Here is a 12,955-nt window from a genome sequence, read left to right on the forward strand (position 1 = left end):
AGAGAGATCCACATTAAGACCACCTAGTGATCAATACTTTATACAGTATTAAAAAGCTCTAAAACAAGAATAGGAATAAACATTTACAAACAGACAAAACAAAGCAGGCTTTGGGACTGTCACCTTCATGATACTGTAATATTAAATGAATAAAGATCAGGATAGAAAGATGCCTGTGCCATTTATTTCCTAAAATTATGACATTTCTGAAAACATGCCCTCATTTTAGATTAGTTTCCAGTAATAACATAACCAGTAATACAGAGATGCAGCCTCAAAGCAGATTATGACAAGCTCAGGGGAGAAACACCCATGGTTCTTTGTTTTTTCTTGGTTAACAACATCACACACAGGCCAACAGAATGCAGCAAATGAATTATTGTGGGTACAAGAGTCCCCAGGCTCTCCTTCAGGAAGAAAAGTATGAATTAGGTTCATATTAAAGCTACATTTGCTCAAAAACTTCTTCCAAATTTATTCTGTAATTCTGTATGAGTAATATAACCTCTTACAAATCTTTGAGTTAAGTATATTTCTTGCTAATACAAGATATGACAAGCCTTTGTTTCTACTTTTTAAAACTCTACTAGAAAAAAATATCTTAGTAATACCTAGGAGAGGAGGAGGTTACTAAAAAGGATTCTGCTGCCTCAGAATATTCTGGGTAAATTCTGTAATTCAAATACAGTAAGTGTAGGGAGGGAAAGTTCTCATCTATTAACCAACAGTGCTAACATGCCCTCCCTTAGACAGACAAATGACTCCAAAGTGCTTCAGAAGTGCAGAGTAGCAACTAACCTATTAAGTGGTATTGCTTTCATACCTTCTAGAAAACAGAGTGGGTCTTAACATTTTAAATGCTTCTTTGATTTCCTTAATTGTCCTAAACCATACAGAATTTTTTAAAGAGATTTTTTTCCTAGACACCGCAAAATTAAATGTAGATACTGTATTAAGAAATGGGCAATCTTTATGGTATTTGGAGATCAGATACAACGTATATGGTCACTATCTACACAGGTTAAAAACCACACACACACACACACACACACACACACACACACCATGATGAAGCTGCTATATTTGCCATTGTATCAAATATTTATGGTAGGGTTCCATATAACTAGCAGATGAAATGCTGTAAACAAGTAGCCAGACAAAAGGCAGCAGACAAGATGTGGCATAAGCAATACAGAATACTGATACAGAGAATGGGGAGTGTCCTGAGGGCAGACTGCTGTCCGACATGGTCTCTGGACATGGACAGGAACAGGAACGGGTCCTGTTCCTGTGGTAAACAGGAACGTCCACATTACAGACAGTAGGAAATGGACGGAACAATCAGACCTGTCCAGGAGAGGCTTGCTGCAGGAAAACTGGATTCCTAGGCTGGTGAGCAGGATGAAGACACAGGTGGCTTTGCAAACCATGATTCCTGCACAGTGTACTGATAATAGGAACCAGGTGAGGATTCACTGCATTTGTGGGGGCTGACTGCTTACTGCCCAGAGTCCCAGAGTAGTAAGTGCCACTGAAGAGAGCTCCTGGAATTACCTTGTGACTTCTCTTCCACAAGAAGATTTCTTAACTATAGCATACTAGTCTGTATGTTTGTCTCCGACTCAATAAAGCAAGTGAAAGCTTTGTTCTTGTCTTTTTTGTAACTCTTAATAAATATTTTTTAAAATTAAAAAAATACTTGGGAGGCAGAGGCAGGCAAATTTCTGAGTTTGAAGCCTACCTGGTCCACAGGCAGGGATACAGAGTCTCAATAATAATAATAATAATAATAATAATAGTAGTAGTAATAATAATAATGATGATGATGATAATAATAGTAATAAAAACTAAGCAGATAGGGACTTAGTGCATACAGAGTTTAAGTCACTGAAAAGTTTTGGGGATGGGTAAGGTGATGGCTGCATGGAACTATCCACATAAAAACAGCAGAAATAGTAAATTGTGTTTGTGTAGTCCATTACAATTTAAGAAATAAGATATCAAAGTTTATATGAGTTAAGCAACTTTTGCCATTTTCTGACTCTGTGTTAAGTATGAGTTTCTGATGTATGACTGTAGCCATTTTGCTAATAAAAATTATTGCTACTGATTTTTAAATGCCATTGTCTGTATCAATACAAATATGCATAATTAGGGAGATAGTAATAAATTTCTCAATCAGTGTGAAAAACAGAAGTTCCTTCAAATTTTTTACATGTATTTTTTTCTTCCTTTCCTTTATGAATCTTAAATAAAAGCGTAAACTCAGCTTGAGTACAAAGGCTCCTTAAGTCTTTACTTCTCTGCGGGTCAAAACTGCCAGTTTAACCATAGTTTTCAAGCAGTTTCTTGAGCCAAAAATGTATATTATATTATATTATGTTATATTATATTATGCCATGAGCCACAGATTTAAAATAAAGCAAGGGGGGAACAATGGGGCCAACAGAAAGGTGATCTTCAAAGTATTGAAAAGAATCAAGATATATAGAAAGTAGCTAATGGTATCAATATGGCTTTGAAGGTCAGAAGGGAAGGACTTCACTAAACAGCAGGTTGGAGAAAGTACAGAAAATCAAGAACTGTGAGCTCAAGGGCTTAATGCAGGACCTGCCCTGAGAAAATGTCCTCTGCCTTGCTAGCACAACACTACTTGTATTCTAAGTTAAACTCAAATTACTGTAAAGATTTGAAATACTATTGGATGTCATCAGTGAAATTATCTGAGAAATAATATGAAAGACAAGGATTATATAAGTTGTGCCCATTTTCACAATAATCTGCTTATACTATACTATACATATACATATACTTTACAAATTATTTACGCCTTCTTTCCCCCTTAAAATATCTGTTCTTGATTCAGCTCAGGCGGGTGCAAGCCACCCACAGTCCAGCCTGGGTCCTCAAGCTGACCCTGACGGCAGAAGGGAGCTGGCTCAACCTGTCGCCTGGGATGGGGTGACTCCAGTGGCCTAGACTGACCAGTTGGGCCTGGGATTGGCCCACCCTAACATCTACCCTATCTAGGACCACCCTAGAGCTTGTAAAGGGACTGACTGCTCCTGTGGAAGGGTACCTGCAGGAGCTGACAGGAGTTTCAGTGAGGATCCAGTGGTGATAGTGTACCAGAAACCAGAGGCCTTGAACCAGACCAGTGCCTCCATGCAATTAACATTTGCAAGGAAAGCTGCCTGGAGGGAAGGGTATATTGTGTGACACACTGCAACTCCCAATGTCACCAGGGCAAATGAAGAGGTGTTGGAGAGGCAGGAAAGATAGAGCATGGAAAAGAGGCTTTTTTTTTTTTTTGAGGGGGGAAAGGGTTTCTTTGTTTGCTTGTTTTGAGTCCAGAGGACATAAGTTTGGTTCCTTGTACCCTCACAAGTGCCTGTAACTCCAGCTCCAGGGGATCTGATGGTCTTTCCTGGTCTCCAACGACATCACTATCCATATGGTAGGCACTCACATAGACACAGACACACATACACATAAATAAAAAGAAAAGTAAATCTTTGTGGAAAATAAGATACTTTCTTGGAGTAACTGAATACTTAGCATGTGTGAAGGGCTGTACAATATGGTTGTACACAAAACATGAGCCAGCACAGGAAATGAAGACCAGTCTTATGACATTCACCCCCTCCATGTTTTCTTCTATTCTCAAGTTCCAAACATTTCCAGATATTAAAATCACAGTAAAATTTACAATTTAAATGTTAAAGCCCATGTTGTTATAGGCTTGTGCTCGAAACACCTGACAGAAAAACTTCCTGAGTAGAAGGAATAACTACAAGACCTTTTTTCTTATGTAAAATACTATCACCTAATTATGTCAATTACAAAGATCATGTTATTTCTCTCAAATTAGAAATTTATGCTTTGGCTGGGTGGTGGTGGCACACGCCTTTAATCCCAGCACTTGGAATGTAGAGGCAGAAGGATCTCTGAGAGTTCAAGACCAGCCTGGTCAACAGAGCAAGTTCCAGAAGAGCCAGAGCAGAAAAGTTACATCTTGAAAAAGATGTTATATTACATCTTACAGAAGCCATCTTGAAAAACCAAAAAATAAAAATGAAAAAAAAAAGAAAGTTATGCTTTGGGTGGTAGGTATGATCATATTTCATTTTATGCACGTATGGAATTCTCAAACAATAGAAAAAGTCTTTGGGAAAAAATGTATGCCTTGGCTGGAGAGATGGCTCAGCGGTTAAGAGCACTGACTGCTCTTCCATAGGACTGAGGTTCAATTCCCAGCACCTACTTGGAAGCTCACATCCGTCTGTAACTCCAGTTTCAGGCAAATCATCAATACACATAAAATAAAAATAGTTTTAAAAAATGTATACCTTGAGCTGAAGGTGTAGCCCTAAGTGTAGTACATACGAGGTCCTAGATTCAACCACACAGCAAAACAAAAAAGTATAAGAAAAGAAACAAACACCACTTATTTAAAAGGCATTTCACATATATCTGTTCTTACATTATGACAGTCAGGTTCAAATATGTGCAGCTAAGGAAAATGATTAATAAATTTACAATAATTTAACAATTTATTGTGTCATTTTAATGCATGATAGTTCACATTATGCATTCTTTTCACTTTATGACTATAATTAAGGTTATATAGCTCACAGCAAATTTTACACATAAGAAATATAATTCTTAGTCACAGAAGGGCAAGATTAAAATTGTTTGAACCTGTTAGGTGAATATTTTCATTCAAAATGATAAAGATCTCCTACACAATTTGTACAGAAGTTCAAACATTAGGGACATAAACAGGCTGTCCTTTCACCACTAACCGTCCTTCTCAACTCAGAAGCACAATTTTGAGGTTACTCACGTTTAGTCTATCAAGACTCTCCAAATGGTTCTACTTGTTAGAGCTTTAAGTGCCATGAAGCACTATAATTTATTTCATTTAGGATGTCAGAATTGATTCCGATTTTAAGCTCCAGCTCCCCATGTTCTTAAATTAATTCATACAAATCCCTGATTGATAATAAAGGGTTTGCTATCAGTATTCAAAGCTCAGCTCACGTTGTCATGGCTGAGAAGGCAGAAATCTGCTTGGAGCAATGAGAGAACCCAACTGAATTCTTGGCGTCTCAGTCTATGAATGTGTAAGCACTTAATGTGTTCATGGAAATACAACGTTCTGGCAGGCTCAGGGGACAGCAGCTGCATGGGAAGCAAACCAGAAGAGCTGAGCAGCAATGCTGCATCAAACACTGCGTGGTCAAGCAACAGATTCCAAGTTCGCTTAGTTTCACCAACAAAAATGTTATTTAGTAGATATAAGTGTTCTAGGCACTTATTCTGACTACCCAATAATCTTTGCAGAGGTCACATATGGATATGACCTCTACAACTATTTAGGAAGGGAGAGAGGAAGGAAGGGAGGAAGGGAGGGAAGGAAGGAAGGGAGTAGGAAAGGAGGAGGAGAGAAAAGAAAGAAGGAAAGGAGGGAGTGAGGAAGGGAAGAAGGGAGTGAGGAAAAGAGGAAGGAAAGAAGCAGGGAGGGAGGGAGGGAGGGGAGGAGAGAGGGAGGGATGGCTGCTGTTGCTGCAAACCCTAAGATGAGCAGGGCCCCTGATTTAACTTCTCCTTCTGCTTTGTTTATCCTTCCTAAATGCACAGGTGAGAACGCCCTGCTGGACCCAATTTCTACTTGGCAGCTGTCTGTATCAGAAAAGCAAATGACATCTCTGAATGTTAGCTCTTACTTGTGAAATTAGGGTGAATCTACCATAAAGGATTCCTATGACCATGGTAGAGTAAGAAGCAAAAGTGCTCTGCAAACTAATAGACACTGTGTAAAGTACTGTCAGTTGAAAGATAAAAATATTAACAGGGGTCATACGGTACACTAATGCTTTCCAATGGAAAATGGATCTTGAAAAGTTAGTTTCTTCATGTATTTCTTTATTTTACTCCCACTTTTCATTCCTATTAAGAATAACTAACAAAGCTGAAAATCATGCAGTGTATATTGTTAGGTACGATTTACACACAGATATTAACTTACGAACACTCAAAGATCCCAGGGCACATACTGTTATCTCCATCTACTTCTTAGGAAACGGAGGCAGAGTAAGCTCAACGTAGGTTATGCAGCTTGGGAAGTGGCAGAGCCAGGGCTTCCATTACTGCATTTACCATCTCTACCTACTCATTTATTCATCAAATAATCAGGGAGTATGCTGAGAATCTTGACAGATTTTCAATAATCTCAAGTCATTTCTACTTTTTTTTTAAATGAAGATACTAAAAGAAATGCACCACAAAAATAGGAAACTAAAAATAAAAAAGAAAGGTATGTAGGAGATGCTCTAGGAAATCAGGGAAGTAAACAGTAAGAGAAAAAGTCACAAGAACCGGAAAACAGATAAAGCCATGCAAAGAGAGAAGAGAAATTTCAAAACAATAACAAAGAAGAAGTCCAGGATAACATCCACACAACAGATCAACTAGTACAGACTGGAGATGAAGAGGGAAGGGGCGCCCCAGAAGGTACAGCTCTAAGATAAATGGCATGATCAATCTCTGGTAGTGCACCAAGGGGAGTTTACTAATTCTTTTGGGCAACTCAAGGGGAGAACTTATGGTAGGAACAGAGAAAACTAAGGCAGTGAAAAACAAATATAGAAGTAATTACTGACTGTAAGGAAAACAAATTACTATGCACAGTTATATAATCTTTAATTCTTTTTTCCACCTTTGCCTTGCTTGTTCATAAGCAAAATAAACAACTTACTAAAAAAAGGCCTTGGTCTTAGGACTTGTTTTGGCAAAAGGAACGTAGGCTGATATGATATATATCACATCTAATAAAAGAAAATGTTAATGTACTTGGTGTATGCATGGCTGGTTATGCCTAGCTTTAGTTTCTATATACCAAGAGTATCTAATTCACTGATCTTTTACCTTTGGGGGAAAAAAATGAAATCAAAAGGAACTGGTCCCAAAGAAAGCTAGCAGAACCTAGCAAGAGGCCCTTCTGAAATATTAGAAAGACAAACATCAAGCAGGAAACAAAGTAAAAGGATATCAAAATATGTGAAATGTTACTGTCCATGACAAGATGGTGATATAAGCAAGGCTATTGAACCTGATGACCTGTTTGTTACTGTAGCAAAAGTTGATTGATACACATAGTACAGTCTATAACTCAACAACCAGCATAATAAGCACCAATTTAATATTCAATCAAGAAGTTGAAATTTAAAGTTGTGTCATAACTATATTAAGAGGGCAGAGAAACTAGAGAGGAAAATGATTAAGACAGGTAAGCATAAATATAAAACTGAAAGAACTCAAAAATAAAGACAAAAGTATATTATTTAGCATTATGTATTTAGGTTACAAAAGAAGCTATTAAAATAATACAAAGTGTTGCCTCTAGTGAGCAATAACTAAATGTAGTATTTTAATTCACACTTTCAATTCCAGAAGTCATGGACAACCTAGTACAGGGAAGCTGTTTCCTAGAGGTGAGACATTATCAAAGACTATCCCTCATAAAGAATTCCTAATTATATACAAATTACTATTTGCACACTCAACAGATCACCTGTGGACACTGGCTCCCTAACAATGATCATGTGTTAGCCATCTCGTATTAGGTTCCCCTTTTTGTTGTTTTGTTGTGCCAAGGATGAAGTTCAGGGCCTTGTACATGCTAGATAAACAATTATACAGCTGAGCACACCACACCTCCAGGGCCCCTGTGACCATTTCCATGTTCATCTACAGATCCATAAAATAACAATAAGTCATTAAAAGTTTACTAGCAAATTTTACTCTCTTGTTAGTCATAATTCAATTATTCAGTGTGTAGCAACTTTAAACATAAAAAATTGCAAAGTAATAAAGTCTACAAAATAATTTAGTATAGGGTTCATTTAAATAGTGGGCCAACATTTAAATTACTGCAACAGATTTCCAAAGATATTCACATGCCCATACATGTATACAGTGTAACAGAAGACATCACTAATAAGCAAGACTCTGCTGTCACCAGGCTGATGGTCTCCTCTCCTTGTATTACAGAAAATGGAAGCTACTTGGCTATGGCAAGTTTCAGCTCCTAACTTTTACAATGTAAATCTGCACTGGAAATAGACAGTTTCCTCACCCAGGATGACGCTCTCTGAGATACCCTCAGCCACACTCTCACTTGGGATGGGATCTGAGAGGCACAGCAATTAGAAAATGACATTGGGGTGGAACAACAAAAACACAAGAAAAACTAACCTACAGCCCAAGAATCCATTCACCAGAAACGGAAATAATGGGGCTTGTTTTCCATACCTCTTCGTCTCTCGCATTCACGTCCACAGTTTTCGATTTGATGGCTTTGGTCATATGGTCAATGTTGTTTTCCCTGCAGTAATCAAATATGTTTTTGTCTTCTTCCCTAATTAAAGTGAAAAAAAAATAGCTGTTTGTCTTACTGGATTAAAAAAACAAAAGTTAAATATTTTTAGCATAACTTGTTTGTTGCTGACATAGACATTAATGGGTTTAAAGTGACAGGAAAAGTAATAGACTTCCAGCAGACATAATGTATCCAGTGTCTAAAAAGATTAAAAGAGTAAGGCAACTGTGGTCCTTACAGGAAAGCCTTTACTTGCTCTGCAAGCGTCATAGTAGAGCAGCATCATGCCTCTTGGGTTCTCCAACTACAGCCACACCTGCCCTAGACTTTGGAAGGTGAAATCCAGCCTTCATGCTTGTAAGGCAAGCACTTTCTCCACTGAGCCATCTTCCCAGTCTTTAACATAACAATCTCACTTTACAGGAAAGAGAGTTTAAATAACCTTGCAAATGACAGCACATTTATCAAATGTAAAACAAAACTAAAGCCAAACAAGCAAAAACCTCAGCTACTGGGCTAGAGAGAGGGTTGAATGGTAGTTAAGAGTGCTTACTGCTAGCTCTTGCAAAGGATCCAAGTTTAGTTAAAAAATATTTTTAAGCTAGAATTCACTCAGGTCATGTGATTTTATATACCATACATTTTCTTACCATACATTATGTTATGTGCCTCCACTAGTTAGCCACAGTCCATTCTAGAATTTATAGCAGATACTTTTAGTAAGAGTCTACAACCTCTCATAAAACTGGGGCTGGACTGATGGTCAATCGGTTAAGAATACTGGTTGATCTTCCAGTGGACCTGGGTTCAATTCCCAGCACCTACATAGTGGCTCCCAACTGTCTCGGATTTCAGTACCAAAGAATCTAAAACCCTCTTCTGCCCTCAGCAGGCAGTGCACGCATGTGTGCACAGACACACATTGGGGCAATCATATACATATAAAATAAAATAAAATCTCACAAAATATTACATAAAGTTATCCTGTAACACATTTTTGTTGTGCATTTTTCTGGATCAGTAACTCATAAAATGGCAATAGGTAATATAGAATATGAAAATTAAAGTCTCTAATATGTGGACTTAACGTTATGGACAGGTATAAAAGAATACTTTTTTATATTCTCCAAATTAATTTAATGTTTTTTGTTTTGTTTTTTCAAGACAGGGTTTCTCTGTGTAGCCCTGGCCATCCTTGAACTAGTTCTGTAGACCAAGCTGGCCTCGAACTCAGAGATCTCCCTATGCCTCCTGAGTGCTGATATTAAGGTGTGCACCACCACTGCCTGGCTATTAATGTATTTTATTATCTTCAAGACCTTATCTATGCATTTAAAAATCAAAACCATCAGAGTCCATCTACCATAGAAGACAATCTAAACAACTGATGTGGTGTGAAGTTACTGCAATCATAGCTAACGATCTTAAAACACAATACTTTGGCATTAACCACTCAAAGCCTTTGTGAGACATCCAGTGTATTTAGTTGAGCAGCAATCACCCAAAAGTCACAATTAGTTAATTGCAGGTACAAGCTAAACAAGGGAGTCTGCATTTAATACAGATGCTACAGTTGAAACGATCAAGTCTAAACTTTACTAACATGAGCCAGAACCTGGCCTTGGAGAAGGGCTGAGGGAGAATAGAGGGAATGGCTTGCTTCCAGCTAGAGAAAATGAACTCAGTTTTAAGGAAGAAATCATGTCTTGTTTGACAGAAATGAAAAGCGTCCTTTAGATCCCAGGAGGAAATGAAAAACTAAGGTCAAACCCTAGAAAAGTCTGGTTTTTCAAATCAGGGCTGCATATACTACTGTTTTTAGGTATAATTAGCTACCAATGCCAACACTATTTGTGTTTAAAAGTACATTGCTATTTTGAATTTGGAAATAACAGGGATCCTTGTAATTCAAGAGGCAATAATCTCAACTGTGAGAGAAAAGGATTGTCCTTTTAAGTCATAACAAAAAGTACTATCTGGAACAACTGCTTTTACTTGGGAAATAACAGAGTTGGTGGTGGGGAACAGAGAGGAAAACTGGAGGACATTCGGGAGGGACACCACACCCGGGAATACTCAAAAGCTATGCAGAGGTGAGAGGGTGTTTGGAGTGCTCCGTTCAGAGCCCATGTTTCCTATGTACACGCACACCTGCACCTAAGTACTAAGGACAAGCACAGGACGTGCATGTGCACGCGTGCGCGCACACGCAGACACACAGACACACACACACACCTGCACCTATGCATTAAGGATAACCACTGTTATCTTGCCTAATACATTTTTAATGTTTCTAAGACACATTACCTATACCAATCATTTGTTTTGGTATGCGGAATCTAAAGACCAGTCAACATTCTAAAATCTAGTATCTGTTTGTAATATGCAGTTTTTACTAATAAATAGGTAGAGTCATTTAAAATAATACTACAGGGTAAAGGATACAATTGAAAAGTTTAATAAAAGCACTGCCAATGTACTACAAATTGTGTGTCTAATATTAAAAAAATTAAGGATACTTTCCAGTCTTACTTATCAGATATATCCATATATTAATTCTCACACCAAAATACTACTTAATTTACTGGTGAACAAATCAAACCATTTTCTCCTTCCCACCACCCCTTTGATTCCTGAGGCAGGATTTCACTATGTGGATCAGGTTGGCTTCAAATCTGCATTCCTCCTGCCTCAGCCTTCCCTAAGAGCTTAAATCTTAAATGAGATTTCATGTGCTATGACACTAAGCCCTACGATACAATGTAGAACTTAAGAATATTAGTATGCCTTCTGATTTACTTCCCTTTTTCTTATAGTTTTTATTTAGTGAATGAGTTTTTCCTAGCACAAGACAGAAAGTGTCTTCTAAGATCATTCTAAAACTAAGGACACACCCTACTGGGAAAGAGGAATGGTATTAAAACATGACTACTATTATGGTTTAAATATGTGGTATCTCCAAAAGGCTCTTGTGTTGAAGGTTTGTTTCTGGCTGGTGGAGGTCTTGAGAGGAACTTGGATCATGAGGGGACTAATCTTTAACGGTGGATTGACCCATTGCTTAGTTCAAGCTGAGTGGACTATTAAGAGGCGTGGCTCCTTGGAAGAACTTGGGAGTAGATGTCTTTGGAGGACCCTGGGTTTTGCCTCCCTCTCTGTTCCTGGTTGCTATGAGGTAAACAGTATCTTGTGCCACACATTCCTGTTATCAGGGTTTTCAGCTTCAGATCTATAGCAGCGGAGCAAGCTAATCATGGACTGAAGCCTCTGAAAGTGAGTCAAAATAAAACCTGGCTCCTTTAACTTCAATAATTTCAGGTATCTTGTTACAGCAATGGAAAACAGACTAACACAGCTGTTTTACCTAATTACAAGAGAAGAGAGTTATGTTAATTCCTAAAGTTATACCATTTCTTGCAAAGTCTTTTCCTATCAAAAGGATACTTTCAAGTATGTTTCACAGTGAAAAACATGAATTCCATGTAACTCTTTTTTTTTTTTTATTTTCAATACAGGGTTTCTCTGTGTGACTGGTCTGGAAAACACAAAGATCTGTCTGCCTCTGCCTGTGCCTCTTGAGTGCTAGGATTAAAGGCATGCTCCACTCCTGCCCAACTCCATGTGACTCTTTTTTTTTTTTTTCCGAGACAGGGTTTCTCTGTAGCTTTGGAGGCTGTCCTGGAACTCACTTTGTAGACCAGGCTGGCCTTGAACTCACAGAGATCCACCTGCCTCTGCCTCCCGAGTGCTGAGGTTAAAGGCGTGCGCCACCAACGCCCGGCCCATGTGACTCTTATTTCATCTATCTCATAAAACATATTTATGGTGCTAGCTCAGAAGTCTAGCCTTCAGGAAATGCTTCACTTTAGCTCACAATGTTTATTAAGCAAATGGAGACAGATATGCAACACAGTATTCCCGTAAACAGACAATGGGAAGATATTTGGGGAATTAAAACCCAAAGAAAGTAAGACTATATCCAAGATACAAACACACACCATTAATTCTTCAAAGCAGAGGCCCAGGAGTATGCAAAGACCTCCAAGGGGATGCTTGGATACAGGTCATTTAAATTGAAGAGAGCCCATTCCCCAGCTTCTCCTCCTAAGCAGACACCTTCCTCCTGTGCTCGTCTGTCCAAAGGATGTCCTACACTAAGTATTCACCATTCCACCTTTTCAGGTCTTTCTTCAAACCTTTGCCTCTGGCATTGTGTCACAGTTCTAAGATACACAACCAAAAGATTTGACCAAGATGTAGCAAATGACTCTTAATTCAATTAATCTTTTACTCCTCTGCTTAGAAAACAATTTCTTTGATGTGCTAAGAAAGTTCTAAACAAAACTCTTCATTAGGTTGCTGTGCCCCAAGAAACAACAATCCTTTCTATTAAAAACACAGACCACTTTGGTGAAACCTGGTATTAGGACACTACTCATTATTGACAGTAGAAAATGAAACAAAACTGACAACAGACTTGATGTTCAACACTATTTTTTCAAACACAAAGCATAACTTGGGCTTGAATGCAGTTCAGTGGTGAGCACTGGGCAAGTGTCCATAGGTTCTGAT

At 38.2% G+C, this 12,955-nt stretch overlaps 1 protein-coding gene across 1 annotated transcript in view; it reads right to left on the reverse strand.

The window, feature by feature from the left end:
* Acbd6 (acyl-CoA binding domain containing 6) overlaps positions 1-12,955 on the reverse strand; it is a 133,105-nt gene that overhangs the window by 73,872 nt on the left and 46,278 nt on the right. The window contains exon 5 of the mRNA XM_040737808.1: positions 8,317-8,422. Within this exon, the coding sequence (XP_040593742.1) occupies positions 8,317-8,422 (106 nt within the window). The remainder of the gene's footprint in view (positions 1-8,316; positions 8,423-12,955) is intronic.

The sequence above is a fragment of the Mesocricetus auratus genome, unplaced genomic scaffold (assembly GCF_017639785.1).
Source record: "Mesocricetus auratus isolate SY011 unplaced genomic scaffold, BCM_Maur_2.0 Super-Scaffold_100676, whole genome shotgun sequence".
Classification (NCBI taxonomy): Eukaryota; Metazoa; Chordata; class Mammalia; order Rodentia; family Cricetidae; genus Mesocricetus; species Mesocricetus auratus.